Below are 25884 nucleotides of genomic sequence, written 5' to 3' on the forward strand. Positions count from 1 at the left end.
TAATGAAACACCATGGATGAATAAAGAGCAAGGATAAAATTGAAACTAATGAAAAAGGCATACACAATAAAGGAGAGGATAACAAAAGGAAATATGAAGAAGTTAGGATAGAAGTCAAAAAAACAATTAGAATAGCAAAGAGGTATTCTACAGGCACATAACTAACAAAAGAAAAATCAGGATAGGGATCAGGCCACTAAGGGATGCACAATATAAGCTCACAGGTAATGACAGAAAAATGACAGAAATATTGAATAATTACTTTGTCTTAGTATTTACCAGGGAGATGAACGAGGTGGACATGTCATCAGAAGAGATCAAAAAAGATATAAAGACATTTAAGATAAAAAAGGGGGAAATAATTAATAAACTAATCAAACTTAGAGAGGATGAAACCCCTGGTCCAGAGGGATTGCATCCGCACGTATTAAAAGAAGTTAGGGAAGAGATAACAGACAGTACATGAAACAATCAGAGCTTGGGCAGAGATGCATGTAGCACAAATTCTAAAAGCAGAATTTAGTATGTTACATTATGTAGTATGTTTTCCTCAATTTAGATCAAGCAGGAGTATCTTTATTAAAGCCACAATAATAGTTGTTAAAAAAAAACACAACTCTCCGAGTTTTTTTTTTAAATATGTAAACTAAATACAGAGCAAACCAATTCAAAATATTAACCAAAGGTCACAGTGAAGGAATTTTGTCAGTACCATGGTGAGGACCGAGTGATGCAGCGAATTAGCAGACTGTCCTTTCATCCCATTAGTCTGGGTTGTTTTCAAATCCAAGTTCCAGAGATGAACATATCTATCTTTCTAGTGTAATGGTCCCACATGAAACACTTTTGGGCAGTTGCAACTCAAATCATAGTGGATGCATGCCAACAGCAAAATACTGCCCAGAAATATGGTACAAACCGTCATTAAATTAGCAATGTCGCTTAGGCAGGCCATGGAAAAACTCACGCGGTGTGCAGGGTGCTCCTTTGTGTTGGGGTTACGAAGTAAATAGAGCCTTACTATACCCCATGTTATCCCTGACTTGCAGTATTTGATGTCAAAACTGGGTGCCTCAAGTGTTCAATTTTTCCACTTGAAAAGCACAAAAAGTGACCCAAAGATGCCAACAGATAAAAGTTTGGTTAAAGCAGCAATTGCAAAATACCTGAAAGTTGCCGAGTAACACACCTGGGGCATAATTCCCTACAAGGAGCAGTACTAATACCAGCAAATCTTTAATTAGCCAATTTCTAACCACTATCACCAGGTTTAGAATTCCAAGTCAATGATGTGCACAATAAATCTGTCTAGAAGTCGCTACTTCTTGTAGTACAGTTTAAAACAGGGGACTATTATGGGTTTCACTCATGTCTAACAGCAACATTTATGATGTCATTTTAATTGAGAAAAGCATCAAGCATTTGTATAAACAAAGTACACTAGTAATGGTCTACAACCCGAGTTTAAACAGGAGCAACAATCACCTTTGAGAAATAAAACCAAATTTGTTAAAAAAAAATTGAGATCAGCGACTCAAATGCAAACTATTTCCACTAGTTGGTGAGTCGGTAAGTTGAGGGCATAAATGTAAGATCAAAAGAATGAAGGGAATTAAGAGAATTTTTTTCACACATAAGGTTGTTAGGAGATGGATTTCCCTCATCAGAAACAGTGGTAGAAGCCAAATCATTAACAGCTTTTAAAAAAGAGATAGAAAAATATAAAAGGGTGTAGGGAACAGGTAGAGGAATGGGACTAAGAACTAGTGCCGGCTGTAAAATTCTATGATTTTAGAGCTATAGCTTATCTTTCTAACAGCAAGAAGTAGAAAGTACTGTCTCTATTAACATAATAATGAGACCATCACTGATTGCAAACATATACACGTAATGTCTAGTTTACATAAAACTGCAGTGAAACAGATATGAAAAAGTGTGTATGGAAGATCAGTAATGTGTGGTCAATAGTTAACTTCAATAAATAGCAGTTTGCAGGCCTTGAGTGCACTTCTTAAAAGTGTCTTTTTACTGGGCCCCAGACTGAAAGTTACATCGAATGGGAAATATTTCTCTTACTGCAAACAGCCAGTATTCAGAGACAATGTGTATGCCCTTCTCTTTGACAGACTTGTATTCCCGACTGCCGTCATTCTGCCGCCCCTGGTAGATGAAATGGGTTACCGTTTCATCATAACTCCACCTAAAAACACAAATGCAAAGCGCAAGTTGCAGTGTAAAGTTCATTTTAACCTGACTGAAGGAGGAATAATCCATATCGAGAAGTGGCTGCTTAGCAGCTGTAAACGAATACCTGTAATCTGCTCCAAGGGAGGCTGCAATCGCATTCAAATCGCCCTGTTTCTTACCAAGCTTCTTACTGACACAAATTACTACATCTGCCAGGATTTTAGGTTCTTCCTGTCAAAGGTTGAAAATAGAAAACAATGTAAAGCTGCAGTAAATGTACTTGTATATCGTGTGGGTAGGTTTTACAGGAGGGAATTATGAAACACAAGAGAAAAAGTGTTCCAATTTGTAGAAAATTCACTTGGTTAAAACAAGCTCATTTAAGTTCCAATATATCAATGTACTGCATTGATACAGATTTGTAACATTTCAGCATCAATAAACAAAGGAACAACTTATATAGCGCATTTAACGTAGTAAAATGTCCCACGGCGCTTTACAGGAGCGTTATCAAACAAAATCTGACACCGAGCCACATAAGGAGATATTAGGATGACCAAAAGCTTGGTCAGAGGTAGGTTTTAAGGAGCATCTTAAAGGAGGAAGCAGAGGTAGAGAGGCAGAGAGGTTTTGGGAGGGAATTCCAGAGCTTAGGGCCTTGGCAGCTGAAGGCACGGCCACCAATGGTGGAACGGTTAAAATCGGGGATGCTCAAGAGCCAGAGTTGGAGGAGCGCAGATACCTCGGAGGGTTGCAGAGCTGGAGGAGATTACAGAGATAGGGTGGGGCAATTTCTTGGAGGGATTGGAAAACAAGGATGAGAATTTTGAAAATCGAGGCGTTGTTTAACCAGGAGCCAATGTAGGTCAGCGAGCACAGGGGTGATGGGTGAACAGGATTTGGTGCGAGTTAGGACACGGGTAGAGTTTTGGATGACAAGTTTATTGGGGGTTGAAGATGGGAGGCTGGCCGGGAGTCCATTGGAATAGTTGTATACAAAACAGGTTACAGAGTCATTTCAAGTCTCTTCGCTCACTGCTGCCCCAACTAAAGGTTTAATATACTTGGCAAATTATTTAATTTGATTGAAACCCTAAAATAAATGTCTATACCCGCACTTTGCAAATACTATATTGAAGACAGAAGTCATCAGACAGAACAATGACTGATTACTTATTGTAAAGGGAGATACATAGTTGTTTGAAAAAGAGGACTATTAAAGAATATGGGGAGCAAGCAGGTGAGTGGGACTAGACTAGATAGCTCAATGGAGAAAAACACCAGCAGAGACTTGATGGGCCAGATATTCTGTTTCTATGCTGCAACATTCTGTGATTTGAAGATTCTTCGTCAAAGTAAGTAAGCATGACCTATTTCAATCAACACAGGAAGCGAAGTGTTGTCTGAACTAGCACAGAGTCACAATATTGACAACCCATTACTCAAAATAGCTCAGAGTGACATTGCTTCACTGTTCCCGACTGATAACCTGAGTTTATAGCGACACGTGAAGGACACAAATGAAGATTGAGAACAGGAAAAGGAAATGGATACAAAAATACAATACTTAAAACGTAGAGTGTTACAATTAGAAATATGAAAGTGTTTTTTCCCCCAAGCTATCGTTTTTATCTAGAAATGAAATGCCCACTAAGGAACAATGCATTAGCTCCTGGTGCTGAAGAGCGTCACTCCTATTTTACCTTCGCTGGTTCAGGCACATGAAGTTGTGGGCTGGCTGCAGATGGCGCTACCACATTCCGTCTACTATTTGCCAGAGCTACCTTCAGATTCCTGCCAATGACTTCAGATAGGGGAGTACTCAACTTTCTGCTATGTTGTTGTGGATTCTTTGGAGTTTCCAGAGCTGCCAAGGCATCCTGCATGGAACAGAATATAATTGGGAAAACATCAACTTAGGACAGATACCTAGGAATGATTACAATACAATAAAATCTCAAAGGATTCAGATGACATCAACTGCAAGAGCAAAACCTACTTAGCTTCTAAGCATTCAGGGATTAGTAAGCCTTTAAGTTATTCAATATTAGATGTGCTTCGTAACATATAATCAGCTTCAATTTTAACCTGAGTTTTGTTACTAACTAGTTTTTCTGTCAGTAGTAAGTGCCCATAACATAATTTATTCAGATTTAGAGAAAAATTGTCATGGATTCTACATTCCACGAGTTATTATAAAGCATTTAAATAGAGAATACAGCTTGGGGACTGCCATTTTAAGTTATTGAACCTAATTGTGGTTATTAAATGGTTTTGTGGTAACCTATGACTGTAGCATGTCATGCTAATATTATGGAGCTGGGGAATTCTCCAGGTGTCCTGACTAATAATTCCTCCCTCAAGCAACGTCACTAAAACAGATTGTTTGTGGAAACTCGTTGGCCTAGAAATTGGGTATAGCCCCGCTTGAGGCGTTAGAACTAGCGATGCGCAAAGTTTATAGCCAGACGAAACTTATCACCGCCTGGCGCGATATTGGGTTGCATCGCCCCCAAAGGGGATTGAGGCGCTAAATCAGCCGTTGCACGGTGCTCTTAAGGCGCAAAAGGTCAGGCGCTACTCAATTTCGACGCGGACGGGCGCAGCGCAGGTGAACTCAATTATGGGAAAGCACGAGACCTACAGGCGCCGGCCGGCTCTTAAAGGGGTGGGTCAGTCAGACTGAGCTTCAACACCCAACGCCCTGTAGGCCTCAGATTCGGCGCTCGCCCTTGTCTGGCGGTACAAACTTGTTCATTATGGAGAAGGTTAGGCAGAGAGCTTCAGCACTGAGGCTCTGGACCACTTGGTGGCTGCAGTTGAAGACCGTCGGGAGGTCCTGTACCCGGATAATGGCAAGAGGCCAAATCAGAAGGCTTATCGACGATCTTGGAGGGAGGTTGCTGTGAGGGTGAACTCCAGCAGCATGGCGACCAGGACCCCTGTTCAGTGCAGGAAGAAATTCAACGACCTCACATGGATCGTTAGGGTGAGTGATGGTTTACCAAACTTGTGCTTCCCTCCATCTGCAGCTGACTTCGGGCACCCTGCTGCAATGATGCGCCAATGGCCATCTGTCAGTATGCACCCATGGCCCTTTCTGGCCACACACATGGACAGATGTCTCAAGGCCTCATGTAAGGGCTCTTGCACCATGGGGGGCATGCGATGCGGTCTCAAGGCCTCATGTAAGGGCTCTTGCACCATGGGGGGCATGCGATGAGGTCTCAAGGCCTCATGTAAGGGCTCTTGCACCATGGGGGGCATGCGATGAGGTCTCAAGGCATCGTGTAACAGAACCTCCCCTTCTTTCCCCTGCAGTCCAAGATGGCGATGATTAGAAAAGAGCAGCGTCGAACCGGTGGCGGACCTGCACAAGTGGTCACTCTCACGGATCTGGAGGAGAGAGTGCACCAGATACTTGGAGGACGTCTGTCTGGTCCTGTGACCACTGCATCTGCCAACCCCATTTCCGACAGCGAGGGTAAGACTCTCACCTTTTTCACCTGTTGCCTTCCACTTGGTCCCCCCGCCAGCATGCATCCTCAGGGTGCAGCCATGTCAGAGCCTTGCCGCAATCTGGCATGCCTTTCAGCAAACCTGTCCTTTTGCTAAAGCCACTCTTCCACCTCCCACTTTCAGATGAAGCAGCACCAACTCGGGCTCAACGCGCTGAAGCTGCCAGTGCCAGTGCCACCGGAGGAGAGGACCAGGAGGAATCCGGACCAGCCGTTGCAGAATCCCGGGAGCTGAGACATCTGCAGACTGGGGATAGTAGTCCCCTGGAGGGGAGGGGGGGTGGCTCTGAGGATGAACCAGTTGCCGGACCAAGCGGCATGGAGCAACGCAGGGGGGATAGGCAAGTTCGGCCACCGTCTCCCCGCAGGGCAAGGCAGGTCGTCATGACTGCTGCACAGAGTGCAGATGAGGTCCGTCGCCTGGCAGAGATGAGCAAACAGGCCCGGGTCAGACACACGGAGCTGATGGCTGCAGTGGAGAAGATGCCTGAGTCAATAGATTCATTGGCTAGGAGTATGTTGGACTTCAGGGCAACAATGGAGAGGACTCTGCAGGGCTTTGGGGCAACAATGGAGAGAACTCTCCAGGTGTTCGGGGAAACAATGGACAGGTCTATCCAGGGCTTCGGGGCCACAACGGACAGGACTATTCAGGGCTTCGGCCCAACAATGGAGAGGAGTGTCCACGGCTTTGAGTCGGCAATGGAAAGGACTGTTCAGGGCTTCGGACAATCCCTGGAAAGGTCTGTGCAGGGCTTGTCCGAGGCAGTGGAGCGGTCGGCTCCTGCCTTGTCCGAAGCCATGGGAAGAACTGTCCAGGCCTTCTCCGAAGCACTGGCACCTGGCACACAGGTCCTCACTGTTGCCACGCAGTCACTTGCTGGGCTCCTCCACAGCCAGATTGACGCAACGCGATCTCTCACTGCAGCCACCCTCTCTGCATCAGATAGGATCACCCCGGGCCCTTCCACTCCCGTACAAGGCCAGGAATCCGTGGAGCCTGCGATTGCGGCGGATGAGCCGAGCCGCTCCCCTCAGATAGCCAGTGTGTCGTCCGACCATGGTGCAGGTGTCCTCTCTCGGCAGGAGACCATTGCACATGCCAGCGCTGGGACGCCTGCATTGCAGCTGCCACCACCTGCAGGCCACACTGCTTCCAGCCATGGTCACAGCAAGCATCCTGCGTCCGCACCCTCCAAGCCCAGAGGTCGGCCAGGCCGTACCTCAGGGGCTTCTGCGCTTCCAGACAGTCAGCAAGCGTCCCCCAGCCTTGAGCCCGCCACTGGGATCCAATTACGTAGGAGCAGCAGGGAGGGAAGGGGCCGGGCGCGAAAGAGAAGTCGTTCTCCCTCAAGGGGCCAGTTGTAGAGGGAGGTGCTGAGACGTTTGTTTGTCCAAATTCAAGGACACCCTCAGCTGCTGTTATATTTGCAGAAGGTTTGTTGAGTTTTGCGGCTTTGCCGAACAGTTCACACTTATTTTGAAAGTTATGGTTTCTGCTCACATTACGTTGTTTAGCTGTAATGAAAGACTTTTGTGTCAATAAACAGAAGTTTCAATGTTGCATGGTGCATGTGACTACTTTCAGTGATGCTGGCATTCAGAGGCCCTCAAACATCCAAAGTGCGCATGAGTTAAGACTCTCATCATTCCGCCACAGGGGTGTCGAGACGAGTCCAGAGGAGCCTCTGACGTATGGACCTTCCACTTTCAGCAGCCCTTCCATCTTCCTCCTCCTCCGCCTGCTCTTCCTCCTCCTCCTCCGCCTGCTTGTGCAGGGTCCGAGGGAAGGTAATGAATGGACGCGTTCGCCTATAAAGGGCATCTGTCACTTGCCGGATGCAACAGCGGACTGCAGCCTGAGCGACAGTCGCATTGTCCCCAATGGCTGACTGAAAGGATCCGTTGCCATAAAAATGGAGGCCATCAGTCAGTGTAGCCATCACGGACAGAGAGGTTCTGCAGCGTTCACGCGGCTGCAGATCCTGACCAAGCAGGTGGCACAGATCAGTAACAATGTCCCTCCAGATTCGGAGCCTTCCCAAACACTGCTCCTCCGACATGTCAAGGCTTGTCACCTGCTGCCTAAAGACCCTCGCAGCATCCCGTCGGATTGGCCGACCTCCATTGCCCCTCCTCCTTCTGGCCAATCCCGGCCCTCTCTCCCGCTGTCTCTGCCCCTTCACAGTGTTGGGCGATGAGGCCGTCGCCCTCCAAACAAGCTCCCATTCCGATGCCAGTTGGTCAAAAGGCTTTTAGGTGTAGTGCTGCAAGTGCTTCGGACAGGGTTGAAGGTCCCAAGTACTGTAAAACTAAAATCCCAGAACTCCGCTCCACATTAGCTCGCCAACTCTCTCTAGCAGCGAGCGCAATAAGCAGGCCAAGTGGCAGAAGATTCTGCACTGAAGCTGTCCCCTTTAAATAGCGCCCCCCTACTCCGAGAAGGGCCTGTTAGCCCTCCCTCGAACTGTCACTAATAGCGCTGGGCGCCAAGGCTCCGGGCGCCACCCAATATGCGCTCAGGCGCTCCTAAAAGGCGTTGCACATTGAAATGACGTCATGAGCTGCTTGCGCTCGCGGGCGCGCGCAAACACTTAGCACAGGCGCTAAATGTATAGTCAATTTCTGAGTCGGCGCTATCCTCATAGCGTCCGCCCCAACATAGGGCTTCATCCTAATTCTAGGTCTCTTTAGGCGCTCAGCACCGGCGCTACCAACCCAATTTCTAGGCTGTTGTTTCTTAACAGGATCTTAAGCAACAAGACTGGGAGGAAGAGGGCAAAGAATGGCAATGGAGGGTCATAGACAGAGTTAGAAAGGAGAGGAGCTCAGTAGGGAGCGGTCTGCCTGGGAGCTGCCTTTATCTATAATCTTTTGGAAATAAGATAAATAAGCTATAATAACGACAGAAAATGCTGAAAACACTCAGCAGGGAAGGCAGCATCGAGGAGAGAGAAACAGAGTCAACGTTTTGGGTCGAGGACCCTTCGTCAGAACTGGAAAAGGTTAAAGAGAAGAGAGATTTTTAAGCAGGGACCGGGAGGAGGGGGGGGGAAAAAAAAAAAGGGAAGGTCTGTGACAGGCTGGAAGGCAGGAGAGATTGACTGACAAAAGGGATGATGGTGCAAGGCATAAAGAGAGGTAATGGGACAAGTTAAGAAACAAAACATGACTCTAGACGAGGTGTGTAGGCGCAGGCAGGTAGTGCAGGAGTCCCCTGTGGACATCCCCTTCTCAAACAGATATACAACTTTGAATACTGTTGAGGGGGATGGCTTATCAGGGGAAAGCAACAGCAGCCAACTTCCTGGCACCAGGGGTGGTTCTGCTGCACAGGACGGGAGGAAAAAGAGCGGGAGAGCTATAGTAATAGGGGATTCTATTGTAAGGGGAATAGACAGGCGTTTCTGCAGCCGCAAACGAGACTCCAGGATGGTGTGTTGCCTCCCTGGTGCAAGGGTCAAGGATGTCTCAGAGCGGCTGCAGAACATTTTGGAAGGGGAGGGTGAACAGCCAGTTGTCGTGGTGCATATAGGTACTAACGATATAGGTAAAAAACGGGATGAGGTCCTAAAAGCTGAATATAGGGAGTTAGGAGGTAAATTTAAAAATAGGACCTCAAAGGTAGTAATCTCAGGATTGCTACCAGTGCCACGTGCTAGTCAGAGTAGAAATAGAAGGATATTTCAGATGAATACGTGGCTAGAGGAATGGTGCAAGGGGGAGGGATTCAAATTCCTGGGACATTGGAACCGGTTCTGAGGGAGGTGGGACCAGTACAAACCGGACGGTTTGCACCTGGGCAGGGCTGGGACCGATGTCCTAGGGGGAGTGTTTGCTAGTGCTCTGGGGGAGGGTTTAAACTAAAATGGCAGGGGGATGGGAACCTGAGCAAGGAGACAGAGGAAAGGGAAACAAGGATAAAAGCAAAAGATAGGAAGGAGAAAAACAAAAGTGGCAGTCAGAGAAATCAACGGTTTAAATCAAACATGGCCACAGTAAATAATAATTCTAATAGGTCTAAGAGTGTTATAAAAACAAGCCTGAAGGCTTTGTGTCTTGATGTGAGGAGCATTCATAATAAGGTGGATGAATTAGCTGCACAAATAGAGGTAAAAGAATATGATTTGATTGGGATTACGGAAACATGGCTCCAGGGTGGCCAAGGCTGGGAATTCAACATCCAGGGGTATTCAATATTCAGGAAAGATAGGCAAAAAGGAGAGGTGGGGTAGCATTGCTGCTTAAAGAGGGGATTAACACAATTGTAAGGAAGGATATTAGCTCTGATGATGTGGAAGCTGTACGGGTAGAACTGAGAAATACCAAGGGGCAGAAAATGTTAGCAGGAGTGGTATATAGACCTCCAAACAGTAATGCGGAGGTTGGGGATGGCATTAAAAGGGAAATTAGAGAAGCGTGCAATAAGGGCACAGCAGTCATCATGGGTGACTTTAATCTACATATAGATTGGGCTAACCAAATTAGTAACAATACTGTGGAGGAGGAATTCCTGGAGTGTTTACGGGATGGTTTCCTGGACCAATATGTCGAGGAACCAACTAGAGATCAGGCCATCTTAGACTGGATATTATGTAATGAGAAAGGATTAATTAGCAATCCTGTTGTACGAGGCCCCTTGGGTCGGAGCGATCATAATATGATAGAATTCTTCATAAAGATGGAGAGTGAAGTAGTTGACTCAGAGACTAGGTTCCTGAATTTAAATAAAGGAAACTACGATGGTATGAGGCGCGAGTTGGGTAGGATTGATTGGGGAATGTCACTCAAAGAGTTGACGGTGGATAGGCAATGGCAAACATTCAAAGACCGCATGGATGAACTACAGAATTTGTTCATCCCAGTTTGGCATAAAAATAAAACAAAAGAGGTGACTCAACCGTGGCTAACAAGGGAAATTAGGAACAGCATAAGATCCAAGGAGAAGACATATAAATTGGCCAGAAAAAGCAGTAAACCTGAGGATTGGGAGCAGTTTAGGATTCAACAAAGGAGGACAAAGGGATTAATTAAGAAGGGGAAAATAGAGTATGAGAGTAAGCTTGCAGGGAACATAAAAACTGACTGTAAAAGCTTTTATAGATATGTGAAGAGAAAAAGATTGGTGAAGTCAAGCGTAGGTTCCTTGAGTCATAATCAGGGGAATTTATAATGGGGAACAAAGAAATGGCAGACCAATTAAATACATATTTTGGTTCTGGCTTCACAAAGGAGGACACAAATAACCTCCCAGAGATGTCGGGGAACATACGGTCTGATGAAAGGGAGGAACTGAAAGAAATCAGTATTTGTAGGGAAATGGTGTTAGGGAAATTGATGGGATTGAAGGCCGATAAATCCCCAAGGCCTGATAATCTACATCCTAGGGTACTTAAGGAAGTGACCCTAGAAATAGTAGATGCATTGCTGATCATCTTCCAACATTCGATGGAATCTGGAACAGTACCCATGGATTGGAGGGTAGCTAATGTTACCCCACTATTCAAAAAAGGTGGTAGAGAGAAAACGGGGAATTACAGACCGGTAAGCCTGACATCGGTAGTGGGGAAAATGCTAGAGTCCATTATAAAAGATGTAATAGCAGAGCACTTGGAAAACAGTGACAGGATCGGACAAAGTCAACATGGATTTACAAAAGGTAAATCGTGCTTGACTAATCTACTGGAATTTTTGAGGATGTAACTGGTAAAATAGATAAGGGAGAACCAGTGGATGTGGTGTATTTGGACTTTCAAAAGGCTTTCGATAAGGTCCCGCATAAGAGATTAGCGTGTAAAGTTAAGGCACATGGGATTGGGGGCAAGGTATTGACTTGGATAGAAAACTGGTTGGCAGATAGAAAGCAAAGAGTTGGAATAAACGGGTCTTATTCAGAGTGGCAGGCAGTGACTAGTGGGGTACCGCAGGGATTGGTCCTTGGACCCCAGCTAGTCACAATATATATTAATGATCTAGACAAGGGAACTAGATGTAATATCTCCAAGTTTGCAGATGACACAAAGCTGGGTGGACGTGTGTGCTGTGAGGAGAATGCCGAGAAACTCCAGGATGATTTGGACAGGTTGGGTGATTGGGCAGAAGCATGGCAGATGCAATATAACGTGGATAAATGTAAGGTTATCCACTTTGGTGTAAAAAACAGGAAGGCAGATTATTATCTGAATGGCAATAGATTGGGAGAAGGGGAAGTGCAACGAGACCTGGGTGTCCTTGTGCACCAGTCGCTGAAGGTAAGCATGCAGGTGCAGCAGGCGGTTAAGAAGGCAAATGGTATGTTGGCCTTCATAGCGAGAGGGTTTGAGTACAGGAACAAGGATGTCTTGCTGCAGTTGTACAGGGCCTTGGTGAGACCACATCTTGAGTATTGTGTGCAGTTTTGGTCGCCTTATCTGAGGAAGGATGTTCTTGTCATGGAGGGAGTTCAGCGAAGATTCACCAGGCTGATACCTGGGATGGCAGGAATGACGTATGAGGAGAGATTGGGTCGATTGGGCTTGTACTCGCTGGAGTTTAGAAGAATGAGAGAGGATCTCATTGAAACTTATAAAATTCTGACAGGACTGGACAGACTAGATGCAGGAAGGATGTTCCCGATGGTCGGGGAATCCAGAACCAGGGGTCACAGTCTAAGGAGAAGGGGTAAGCCATTTAGGACAGAAATGAGGAGGAATTTCTTCACCCAGAGAGTGGTGAACCTGTGGAATTCTCTTACCACAGAAGGCAGTAGAGGCCAATTCATTAAATATATTCAAGAAGGAGTTGGACATATTTCTTAAGGCTAAAGGGATCAAGGGGTATGGGGAGAAAGCAGGGACAGGGTACTGAATTTGGATGATCAGCCATGATTGCATTGAATGGCGGAGCAGGCTCGAGGGGCCGAATGGCCTATTCCTGCTCCTATCTTCTATGTTTCTATGTGAATCGCGATGGCAGAATCATCAACAGCTGCCATGTGAGAAGACAATGGGGAAAAAAATTTAAAATATAGGGGCCAAGGTTATAGTCTGAAATTGTTGAACTCGATGTTAAGTCCAGAAGGCATAGTGATTAGCACTGTTGCCTCACAGCGCCAGGGACCCGGGTTCGAATCCGGCCTCGGGTGACTGCCTGTGTGGAGTTTGCACATTCTCCCCGTGTTTGCGTGGGTTTCCTCCGGGTGCTCCGGTTTCCTCCCACAAGTCCAAAGATGTGCGGGTTAGGTTGATTGGCTATGATAAATTGTCCCTTAGTGTTAGGGGGATTAAATACGTGGGGTTACGGGGATAGGGTGGGATATGTGTTGGTGTTGGTGTAGGGGTTACGGGGATCGGGTGGGATATGTGTCGGTGCAGGCTCGATGGGCCGAAATGGCCTCTGTCTGCACTGTGGGGTTTCTGTGATTCTGTGAAGGCTGTAAAGTGCCTAATAGAAAGATGAGGTGCTGTTCCTTGAGCTTACGTTGAGCTTCATTGGAACAGTGTAAGAGGCGGAGGACGGAGAGATCAGAGTGGGAGTAGAGCGGAGAATTAAAGTGACAGGCGACCGGACCTTGGAGGAGGTTCAGCTTAAATTCACCAGAATGATACCAGGGCTAAAAGGGTTAAATTATGAGGTCAGGTTGCATAGGCTAGGCTTGTATTCCCTTATAGAATCAAAGAATAGTACAGTACAGCGCAGAATGCAGCCATTCGGCCCACCAAGTCTCTGTCAGCTCTTTTGAAGAGCAATCCAGTTAGTCCCACTCCCCCGCTCTCTCCCAATATCCCTGCAATTTTTTCTCCTTCAAGTATTTATCCAATTCGCCTTTGAAAGCTACTTTGAATCTTTGATTGAATCTGCTGCCACCACCCTATCAGGCAGTACATTCCACACCCTAACCGCTCGTTGCGTTAAAAAGTTTTCCACTTGTCGCCTCTGGTTCTTTTCCCAATCACCTTAAATCTGTGCCCTCTGGTTATCGACCCTTCAGCCATTGGAAACAGTTTCTCTTTATTTACTCTATCTAAACCCTTCATGATTTTAAATATCTCTATCAAATCTCCTCTTGGCCTTCTCTGCTCTAAGGAGAACAACCCCAGCTTCTCCATAATGGTCTATCCACATAACTGTAATCCCTCATCCCTGGAGCCATTTTAGTAAATTTCTTCTGTACCCTCTCCAAAGCCTTCATGTCCTTCCTCAAGTGTGGTGCCCAGAATTGGACACAATACTCCAGCTGGGGCCAAACTCATTTGTGACTGTGACAAAGGTAAACTATCCCTCCTCATCCTTATTGAGTTGTCTGCAGCCTTTGACACGGTTGACCACTCCATCCTTCTCCAACGCCTCTCCACCGTCGTCCAGCTGGGTGGGACTGCACTCGTCTGGTTCCATTCTTATCTATCTAATCATAGCCAGAGAATCACCTGCAACGGCTTCTCTTCCCGCTCCCGCATCGTTAGCTCTGGTGTCCCCCAAGGATCTATCCTTGGCCCCTTCCTATTTCTCATCTAAATCAGTTCAGTTCAGTTCAGCTTTATTTGCCATATGTAACCAGTACAAGTACAATGGAATGCTTGTTCCCCATAGGGACACGTCAGCTATACATACAGCACCACGTTCAGAGTCAATACAATGGCTTCCCGTGGCAGTGGGAGCACGATGTCCCTCAGCCGCTCCGTCCTCCTCTTCACCGCGGTCTCCTCCTCACTGTTGCCGGCTCCACGTGTGGTGGCCTGCTTCTCCTGCTCTGGCCACCATGCCCAGCTCCCCTCCTCCCATCCGGACTGCGAGTTACCCGAAATGGAGCTGCCGGCCGACGTGCTGCAGCGTGTCGACGTGTCTGCTGCTGCTGCTCGTTGCGCTGCGCTCCACCGCCCGACTCGCCGAACACATCGTCGGGATGTGAATGCTCCAATCGCCGCGGCCTCCTCCTCACCGTCGCCGGCTCCACGGCCCGGGGCCTGCTTCTCCCTCTCACGGGTCAGCCACTTGGCGACATGATCCGAAAACACAGCGTCAGTTTCCACATGTACGCTGACGACACCAGCTCTACCTCACTACTTCTTCTCTCAACCCCTCCACGGTGTCTAAATTGTCAGACTGCTTGTCCAACATACAGTTCTGGATGAGATACAATTTTCTCAAATTCAATATTGGGAAAATCGAAGCCATTGTTTTCGGTCCCCGCCACTGACTCCATCCCTCTCCCTAACATCTGAGGCTGAACCACACTATTATTTGACCCTGAAATGAGCTTCCGACCACATATCCGCAGCATAACAAAGACTGCCTACTTCCACCTCAGTAACATCGCCCGTCTCCGCCCTTGCCTCAGCTCATCCGCTGCTGAAACCCTCATCCATGCCTTTGTTACCTCTAGACTTGACTATTCCAACGCACTCCTGGCTGGCCTCCCACATTCCACCCTACGTAAACTTGAGGTCATCCAAAAGTCAGCTGCCCGTGTCCTAACTCGCACCAAGTTCCACTCACCCATCACCCCTGAGCTCGCTGACCTACATTGGCTCCCGGTTAAGCAGCATCGCGATTTCAAAATTCTCATCCTTGTTTTCAAATCCCTCCATGGCCTCGCCCCTTCCTATCTCTATAATCTCCTTCAGCCCCACAACCCTCCCCCCACCCCTTTTTTGGTCACTTGCCCTAATTTATCCTTATGTGGATCAGTGTCAAATTTTTTGTCTTAAAATAATCCTGTGCAGCGCCTTGGGACGTTTTACTATGTTAAAGGCGCTATATAAATACAAGTTGTTGTTGAACTAGTCTTTTATATAGGTTTAGCATAACTTCCTGGCTTTTGTACTCTATGCCTGAAATACATTATGTAATGGTTGCCCTCCCTTTCCCCCTTGTGGGAATGTACCCAAACCATCTCCTTTTTAAAGGCCGCCCATTGCTCCATTACATTTCTGCCTGCCAGTCTTTGATTCCAATTTATCCGGGCCAGATCCCTCCTCAATTCGCTGAAATTAGCCCGCCTCCTGCTAAGTATTTTTTTAAATTCTAGATTGCTCCTTGTCCTTCTCCATAACTAATCTAAAGCATACGATACTATGAACATTATTCCCGAGATGCTCTCCAACTGTGACATTCACCGCCTGACCCACTTCATTCCCCAGGACTAGATCCAGCAATGCCCCCTTCCTAGTTGGGTATGGAACCAAGACAGGTAGATGGAGTTAAGATACAGATCAGCCGTGAACTAACTGAATGGCGGAATAGACTCTAGGGCTGAATAGCCTACTTCTGTTCCTATATCCCTATGCTGAGCTGATGCAAGTTATTGAAAACAATGGCTAAAGGTCATGAAAGAGCTTATGGAAGAACCCTCTGAGCTTCTTCAAAGTTCTGTTGCCCGTATCCTGACTTGTACCATTTCCTGTTCACCCATGACCCTTGTGCTCAGTGAACTATATTTGCTCCTGGTCCAGCAATGTGTCAATTTTAAAATTCTCATCCTTGTGTTCAAATCCCTCCATGGCTTCGCTCCTCCCCATCTCTGTAACCTCCTCCAGCCCTCCAAGAACTCTGCCTTCCTCCAATTCTGGCCTCTTGTGCATCCCTGATTTCATTCGTCCTTTCACTGACAGCTGTGCCTTCAGCTGCCGAGGGCATAAGCTCTGGAATTCTCTCCCTAAGCCTCTCTGCCTCTCTATCGCCTTTAAGACACTCCTTAAAACTTACCTCTTTGACCTGTTCTAATATCTCCTTATGTAGCTCGGTGTCAAATTTTGTCTATTAACACACTTGTGAAGTGCCTTGAGACGTTTAATTACATTAAAGGCGTTATATAAATGCAAGTTGTTGCTGTTGTCTGTAAGTATAATTTCCTCTAATTAAATCTATAAGCAAAAGATCTAGAAATCTCATTCCTGGCATAGAGACAACAGCTCCATGCTTGTCACTCTAGCAGCATATCTAACAAAATTAGTGTCATGCTAAGGTTATTTTTAAACTCAGCACTGCTGTTAAGCGAGTTTCAAAGAATTATTAACCACATTAAATTGGAATAAGTCCAAATGTACAACCCATCTTCTTGAACAACTGAGGCCCTGATCTAAAATCTCCGTAAGTTCCTCATAACTGCAGCAGTTCTTTTGAAGAACTTATTTTAATTCTTTGAAAGGGTGGCAAAACCAATGGACTTTTGGGGTTCCAACCAAAAAGTGGCCTACCTTTCTTAAACTCGCCGCTACTAATACCTTCTCGGGTTCAGTGGCGTCATCACTCCTGTAATCAGTCTGAGCATCTTACTTTTATGGGCATTGTCTCACACTGCTGTACATCTACTTGCACTTTAGCATAACCCAGGGCTGCAACAATATTACTGCCTTATGACCTGAACCAGATATTTGCCTTTCGCATGTGCACTTCTTCAATCTCTCCAAAGGTGGTTCATTTGGTGAGATGAGGCTTTACATGAACCGTTAAGCTACTTTATTTCACAGCGAGTAAATATACAGAGCAGCAGTCATGATCAGATTCACGTCCTTAAATCAGTGGATTGTTTTTCTTGACTTAAACAACCTAATTTCTAACACTCCCTGCATGGTTTCCTTTCCGTAGCCTTTTACTGGGCCTTACTGCTTTGCAGTTTTCAGTTTCAAAAACCTGCCTGGCTATGTAGGTTTCTGTGTTGCCTCCCTCTCAGCCAGAAAAAGGCAGCCTGCTGGACCTCTAGCTGAGAGCCCAGGACCAGCGACTCCTCAACACAACAGATGTGAGGTGTTTATCAATTACTGAAACAAACTAACAGATCGATTATTTACAGCCTATGAGGAAGCAGCACTAAAGCTTAGCATTAGTAGCTTAACTACCCATTATCCCCAGACCCCGCCCTTTAAAAAAAAACTTGCATGAATATACGACATTTCAAATCATGTTTGAAGTAACTTTTTTTAGTGAATCCTCTCTGTGGAAAAATGGTCAAAGGTCCGGAAATGTGACACTCGTCTTCCAATCAAGGTAGCTGATTTCTCCCAATTAAGCAAACTTCTGTTATCTTATTTGGCTAGTGTTATCAGGCAAAATACCAACATGAAATGTACACCATTCCAAATGTCCAGACTATTGAGGCTTGACAAGAGTAACAAAACCATCTGCAAGGCATTCTCAAAGGAAAATGTGTACAGTCCAAAGTTCACCATCCTTGTATAAAAACCAGAGACTAAATTTTGCTCCCTGTTGACTACAAATGGGCAGAACATTTACCCGTATATTTCTACACAAGGGCATGTGGTTAAACGTGATTTGTACCCACCTGAAAAATTTAAACATTTTAGCACACGGAGAACAAAAATGGTGCATTAAAAATTGTTCAAATATGTGCATGTCATTAGATAAAATGTTAGCAATAACCTCATGCGCAAAAAACTAAATATTACGGATGCTGGAAATCTGAAGCAGAAACAGAAAATATTGGAAACACTCGATAGGTTGGGCAACATCAGTGGAGAGAATGAGTAGTTAACGTTTCAGATGTGGACTCTTGGTCAGAACTGAATCATTTAAAAACAGAACTAGGGCCAGAGTTCCCATGTAGTGGCAGAAGTGGTGCGCCACTTTGTCAGTTTTTCATGCTTCCCTATCTACTTGCCTAACCCCTACCTCTTTAAGCTATTCGCATTCTACAGGAAACTCTTTGGTATCCGGCACCGACGGGACCGGTGTGTTGCCGGTTGATTAAAAATTCCGGATGATGGAGAGGGTTATCTACCGAGGCTATTTTTAACAGGCAAAAATTTTTAAAAAAATCAAGTAATGTGCAGTATACAGTAATTATACTTCCGACAGCGCCAAGAAGCCGAGTAGTGGCAGTTTGTAGAACTACCCCCACTGACTAACTCGGCCACCGCGGGAGATTCGGACTCGGCAACATTTCCAGTTGGCGCTGTCGAAACGTCAACTCAAATTTCTGTCCATGGATGTTGCCTGACCTGCTGAGTTTTTCCAGCATTTTCTGTTGTTATTTCCAGTTATTGAGGTGTTTTCGGAGTATGAATTTTGCCGGTTAATAGAGAATTCCGGATATTTAGGTGCCGTTTAAACGAGAGTTTCCTGTATATGTCCTTTATTTCTCACTTTATGCATCCTAATGTCTCTTGTTGTGATGAAGGTTCCACACCTGAAATGTTAACTCCAATGTTCGCCCGCTGTGTATAAATTGTTATCCATCCTAACTGTGCTCATTACAAAGTTAACAATTGCACTGTCTCCTTGTATTCAACCCTGCTTACATGCAACCCTTTTTAATCTGTCCTGCATTAGAAGAATATGCTATTACCTGAACATCAAATGATGGCTTGAAGAGTTTGTCCTTGCACAGGAATTTTGAAGGCGTGTCAAGAGGCAAATTGGCTTCTTTCTGCTGACTGGGTGCCCCTGCTCCTGCTGTATCCATTCTATTTTGCTGAGATAAGACCAACTGGAAGGCTTTACTCTGGAACCTATTTATATCCAGCGGGGTCACAGTAGTGTTCTGCATATTTTTTAGCCTGGATGAGGGATGCTCAGGTGTCCGTTCCGGCACTTTGTACAAATCTGCAAACTTGCCGGTCTGATTCACTTCAGCAACTTTATTCATGAAAAAAAAATCATATAAAAAAAAAAGTATTTAAAAATGTTTGTACATGGTCAGATTCCAGCATATATTAAACGAAGTTTCACAAGGCAACACAGCAAAATCTCAATAATACAACAAAAAGCCACCGAAAACAGCGAGCATGATCATTCACATCCTTAGCTCTACTCAGTACATTGTGACTCTTTACGTGCTGCATTTGGAGATTCTTCCCAACATTACTGCTTTTAAATGTGAAGGTGTGTTCCCTTAAGGCCACAAGACATGAGTGATGTACCCCCCTCTGGGTCAATTCGCAACTAATTGTTCTTAAACAGATCCCAGGTCAATTACGTGTTTTTACGTGTTCTTTAAATGTGATGCTCAAAGTCAATTAGGAGCTATTTTCTTCCAGCAGGGAAGTTCCGAAATACATCAGAAATGATGGTACTCTCTCCAGCACCCTTTTTTTTTTTACACAGAAACTTGAACGTGTGGGAGTGTAACTCCTTAAATGTGATAGATGTACCAATGAGATCTCCAGTTAACCTGCTCATGGTTAGTCTGTGATTATGCTGTTGCAGGAGCAGGCAATATTTGGAACTGGGTAGGAAGGCGCAGTCATCTCCAGTGGAGGAATTTGGAAAGTTTGAGTAGCTGTTGCTCACTACTCCATTTTCATTCCTAGTTTTTTGAACTTCATGATTGGCAGTTTTCATTCTCTGTTACCTGCTGATTCGCATGCGCTCATTCATTTGTATCTGGAAACCAACTCAAGACACTCACGCCTGTTATGTGATATTATGGACTGAGTAAATATGCAGTATTTATACTAGGGGGGAGAAATTCAGTATCGCCCCAATAGGGGCGCAATTATCGGCCGGGCGCAAAGTTTAGCGCCTGGCACTAATTATCGCCTCCGACTGCAAACTTGGCCTCTATCGCCCCTGGAGGTGATTTGAGCACTAAATCAAGCGCTATACACCTCTCTTAAGGCGCTAACGCCAAGGAGCGAGACGCGACCTCAGAGCGCTGGTGAAGCTCATGTGATGTCAGTCAGCAATGGAACACAGACACACTGGCGCCGGCCAATTCTTAAAGGGGAGGGTCGATCTTGCTCTCCAGCCACACCCTGCTCGTTGCAGCCTTGAATCTCAGCTTGGAGAGACCTGCACATCAATTCTGTTGGAAAGAACAATGGAGGCGCCCAGGGAAAGAGCTCAGAGTGCAGCCCCCATTGTGTCTTCTAAATCGATGCAAGGAAGGTCAAATCAAAATGAACCTGCAAAGTGCTGCTCAGTACCCAAAACTCCTTCACACAGCATTGAATCTCTCTAGAAGTCCCTCTCTCTCAGAATGCGTGGTGCAAAAATGTCACCAACAAAAAAGGCAGGACGCAGCCGCCTTTAAATAGCGCTTCCCCAGTCCCTTCCCAACAGCAAAACGTTCCCCTCTACCTGTCGTTGCTAGCGGCAGGCGGAAAGGCAGGGGGCACCACTCTATATCCGGTCCGGGGCATTGCACGCTCGACTGACATCACGATCTGCCGGCGCAGGAGATCGTGGCGGTAGTGTTTAGCGCTGCCGCAAAATGTCTGGTCAATTTTGCGAGCGGCGCAAACATCGCCGCGCCCGGGCGCTAGTTGCCTTCTTAGGGCGCTAACGGGAGGTGCTAATCAACCGAATTTTTCCCCCTGAAAGTTTGCAAAAGGGAAAGACTTTGCCTTCAAACGCCTTAATGATATGTCTGGCAAAAAGGAACAAAGGCAGAGGCTGCAACGGTCCATCGGCAGAAACAAAATGATACCCAGAAGGAGACATTCCTGCAGACAACAGAAAAAGAATGCTGGGGAGTAACCTACATGTGTGGTATTCAGATGACATAGAAACAGGGGCATTGCATGACTTTGGTGAAGCACTGCTCTCAAACTTCTCGTCACACCATCAAGATCAATGGGCAAGATCAATTCATTGATAGTGGGATAAAAAATGTAAAATTTAATTTGAAGGGCCTGCTTATTTTCAACTGACTTGCATAATTTCATCATCTCCATCTTCAACAGCTACAAATGGGCTAAAATACAATAGCTCATACAACACTTGTTGTTACAACACTTACCAGCACTAGTAGCATTTTCTACCAGGAATTTATTTTCATCGGCCCTTTTCCCTGATCGAGCAGATTCAAATAGCCAAGCGGTAGTCACAGCTGGTAAATCCCACTTTTTCGCAGCTTCGTACTTGGAGCCTTGCGGTTCCTGCAGGACCAGGTGGGTGCTGGCAAGCATGCCTTTCCTCAAATTTGCTTTTCGAACAAAAAATTCCTGCACTCTTTAAACAAAACAAGAGATGTCACAAAGCTCTGCTATGTGCACACACATCCTCTGATTAAGTACTTGGTTTAAAACATAAAATCCATTATTTTTATCCTATACCCACATCATACCCAGGTCAAGAGGGAAGGCACAGCTTTCCACCAATGCCGTTCTGATAGCTAAGAGGTTCAGGAAGGTGCCCGCAGTGATTTACCCTATAATTTTCACCTCCATGTGGATTTAAGCCCACATGCCAGGGATGCAAGATCAGTAAACAACCCTTTCCCCACTCTTTGTATTTCTAAAGTAGCTTTTAACGTGTTTTGGCAAACGATACGCTGTCTAAGGTTCTCTTCCTTCTCCCACTTTTCTCCCTGCAAATAGTTAATGCCTCAATGCCAAAAATGAATGAAAAGCACGTTGTCCCTCCTGGTTTACCCTGTACAGATGACTTTTTTCCCCTCGATCAAGCTCGTAGTGTGTGAAGTATATTGGAAATTAAGAATAGTAGTTTACATAGCATTGTAACAAGGAAACAGTCCATTCAGCCCAACCACCCACTGTTGGTGTTTATCTTCCACACAATCAATTTTCCTAAACCCATATGCCTGCTGTGTTCCCATATCCCTTTATTATTTTACATAATCTGATCTTAGACAACAACAACTATATAGCGCCTTCAATGTAGTAAAGTGTCCCAAGGCGCTTCACAGGAACGTTATCAGACAAAATTTGACATCGATCCACATAAAGAGATATTCGGACAGGTGATCAAAAGCTTGGTCAAAGAGGTAGGTTTTAAGGAGCATCTTAAAGGTGGAGAGACAGGTAGGGAGGCAGAGAGGTTTATGGAGGGAATGCCAGAGCTTAGGGCCTCAGCAGCTGAAAGCACGGCCACCAATGATAATCAAGTTCTAAGCTGTTTGAAGCATCGGAGCAAAAGCCACAAGGTATCCCTGTCTCCAAGAAATCCAATGGAGGGTACAAACTTTGTGCTGACCATTTATTTATGTACAATAGTGGGGGGGATATCCATCTGTAAGCTAGTAAATAAAGCCGGAGCTGAAAATGTTACAATGCCAGTCATACAGTTTGAGTTTTAGATTGTTGTCTATATTTGATCTTGTCCTGGAAGCAGTCGCCCTGGATTCACCTCACACTCGGGTGTGTGTGGCACAAGAGATCTCTTGCACCGTCTGAGGCAAGAGTCAGATGGCATCAAGTGCTCACATTTTGATTAGAGTAGCAGAGGCCTTGGCTTTTTGAGTTGTAGTGGCCTTAAAGAGGAAGTCACCACTAGCCCCAGAGTGCTGTGTTGAATTCAACAACAACTACTAGTCCAGGGCTACACCAGGTGCCCGTGATGTCCGGTGCCTGCCAAGAAATTCTCAAACGGGCAACCAGAATGATTTTTTCTCCAGTTGTATGATTTGCCTATTCCGACAATGATGAGTAGGATCATTAAAAAAATATATATATAAAAACCTAATAGCGATATAGGTGACTCTACTTCAAAAGTACTTCATTGGCTGTAAAGCGCTTTGGGACGTCCGGTGGTTGTGAAAGACGCTATATAATTGCAAGTCTTTCTTTCTTTCTTACACAGTACAAAGTCTGTGGGTTTATGTAATCATTGGCAGTTACCTTGCTCCAAGTAGTTCTGCTATGTTAAATAGTGCATCCCTTTCTACCCCAGTAAACTGGCTAACAGAAAGTACGCAGTTAGTCAGTGGAGTGCTTCCTTCCACAATGGATATAGGAGTAAATAAGGCATTGGACTGTGAAGCCAGTATACACTGCTGATCTATGCACAGCGCCTGCAAGAAAACAGGAGAAAGACTGGATTAGCAGAAGGATATTCCTTTAATTAAAAAAAGAGACACACAATCAAATCATAGTCATCAAGACAGATTTCAGTAAGTAAAAGGTACCTACCATTTGATCATGGCCACTCCCAAAGTAAAATATATATATTATAATATATATTTGCAGACAGATTTCCAAAGTATCAAATCATAAACTGACAAGCAATGTGTAATCACCATTGGTAACCTGTTTAACTCCTTTCTGAACTAGATTGTCAACATTTGATTTGACAGGAATCTCATCTAAATATTAATTGAACGCAGAGCTAAATCAAACGCAGGTTATTGCAAAATGAACCTAGGAAAGTACTACCAATGATCCCTAGAATTTAGTGAAAAGTAAATTTGAATCACATGCTCGATCATGAAGAACTTCTTCATTTAATTATAAATGTTTGGCACAACCTGCCAGGCGGAGTAGCCAAGGCAAAATCCTTGGGATTATTCAAAATGCAGTTGGTAGGGGAGTTAGGGTGCTACAGGGATCAGCTATGATGGACTGGATGACCTTTTCTCGTCCCTCATTTCTCTTGTATTGCCAGTGGAGGCAGGAGGGTGAGGTTGTTTAAAAGCTGGAACACCATCCTGGAGTGTTTTAGCCACTTTAGCCAGTGAACATAACCACTTTGCCTCTTAACTTTCATTTGATTGATAAAGCAGTTACCAGTATCAAATACTTGGTATGAAGCCCCAAAATGTCACTAATAACAATTTCCTTACCAGCCACGTGTTTGTAACCACTTCTGCCACAGTTGCATCCACATAGGTGCCCAATAAAGGCACAACAGCATAGTCTGCGACAGCCCGGCTGTGGGGCCGCAGCACTTTCCCACCACTGCCCCTAATTAATTCAGCCATATACGTTTCATCTTCATTCGTAAAGCCAAATATTAGAAACCGCTTTTTCCAAAACATTCCCTCCTCAGCAGATGATTTTTCTTGGTATGTGGACGTGTCTGCTGACTGATTTTGTTCCAGTACAGTTTTCTGGAGAGTTTCATTGAAATTACTTTCTGCTTTTTCTTGATTTTCGGGTCCAACTATATGAACAGAAAATCATTTGATTAACATTTAGTTTTATTGATAGACAAGAGACTGAGGGAAAGTAGAAAGTTTTACCAATCAAACAAAATCACAAAAGAACCATTCAAATTGCAACAAAACTCCACTTCAAGCATTGCTGTGCTGCCAGGGCAGCTGATGAGATCATTCGAGCAGTAGCACTTCCTTCGTGAAGCTATAAAATCACATCAAATGTTGACCTGGTCAACTCTATGTCATGGCCATGTCCATCTCGACACACCCCAGCTTCTATTGGCTGAGAAAAATGCAAGAAACTCAACCTGTAACATAAAAACACATTAGAAAAATAAAAGAATGTGCAAATAGCATGATAGAAGCCCATACAAGATAAAAAGGCAAGATGGAGATGATGGGGAAAGAGATAGATGAAGAAGCTCTGAAGTGAAAACAGCAAATACAACACAGCGATTCTGCCAGTCTGCCATGTTCTGAAAAAGGGACAATACCCAAAAGTGTCAACCCATCTCCCTTCCTCTTGACACCAAAGGACACATCCCACATCCCCAGCTAAATACAGAATGGGAATATAGTTAAGATACAGAAACGTCAGAGTGGGGGTCACTAGGGGAATATACAGGAAACTCTCGATTTACCAGCACCTAAACAACCGAAAATCTCGGTTAACCGGCAAAATTCAGGAGTAGGTTCAGTTAAGTTTTTCTTCATATTAGTGGCCGTTTCTTGATTCTTGGCTGTGTAATCGGGGGTTTCTGCACTTGTTGCCAAGCAACAGGGACGCTTGGTCTGTGGCCGGGCTTCTTGCACCTGTTGCTATGCAACAGGGAAGCCTGGATTCGTTGCTGTGTACGGAGCTCTCGCACCTTTTAACTATAACTCTCTGTAATCCGGACTTTTTGATAAACCGGCACCACGCCGGTCCCGGATAAAAAAAAGAGTTTCCTGTAATGGTGAGCCACAGGAAGGTAAGGGTCACACTTGCAGACAGAATGGAGGTGTTTGGCAAAGCAGTCAACTAGCCTGCGTTTGGTCTCCCAAATGTAGAAGAGACCCAACTATGATCAGCAAAAACATTATACTGGATTGGCGGTACATGTGAATTGCTGTCTAGATAGTGGCGTATGTAGAGGTGAATGGACAAGCATTGCATCTGCTGTGTTTCCACAGGGTGATGCTAGGGAAAGAAGAGCTGGAAGTGGGATAGTGGAAGAACAAATAACAATGCCATGGAGAGAACAATGCCTCTAAAAGCAGAGAGAAAAAGGGAAGATGTGCTTGGTGGTAGCATCATGTTTTAAGATGCCATAAATAGTGGTAGATAATCTGGGGAATGCAGAGGCTGATCGACGGAGAATGTGAGGACAATGGGAATTCTTGTTATGAGAGCAAGGAAAAGGCCCT

At 45.2% G+C, this 25884-nt stretch overlaps 1 protein-coding gene across 2 annotated transcripts in view; it reads right to left on the minus strand.

Moving 5' to 3' along the window:
- topbp1 (DNA topoisomerase II binding protein 1) overlaps positions 1–25884 on the minus strand; it is a 121321-nt gene that overhangs the window by 45441 nt on the left and 49996 nt on the right. For both annotated transcript variants that reach the window (XM_085989196.1, XM_085989197.1), the window contains exons 11-17: positions 24163–24482; positions 23222–23394; positions 21382–21593; positions 18988–19277; positions 3891–4067; positions 2312–2418; positions 2077–2200 (exon numbers count right to left, since the gene is read on the minus strand). In XM_085989196.1, the coding sequence (XP_085845322.1) occupies positions 2077–2200; positions 2312–2418; positions 3891–4067; positions 18988–19277; positions 21382–21593; positions 23222–23394; positions 24163–24482 (1403 nt within the window). The remainder of the gene's footprint in view (positions 1–2076; positions 2201–2311; positions 2419–3890; positions 4068–18987; positions 19278–21381; positions 21594–23221; positions 23395–24162; positions 24483–25884) is intronic.

Source organism: Somniosus microcephalus, chromosome 5 (genome assembly GCF_052327205.1).
Source record: "Somniosus microcephalus isolate GS21.2 chromosome 5, FLI_Smic_1.0, whole genome shotgun sequence".
In the NCBI taxonomy this organism is placed as follows: domain Eukaryota; kingdom Metazoa; phylum Chordata; class Chondrichthyes; order Squaliformes; family Somniosidae; genus Somniosus; species Somniosus microcephalus.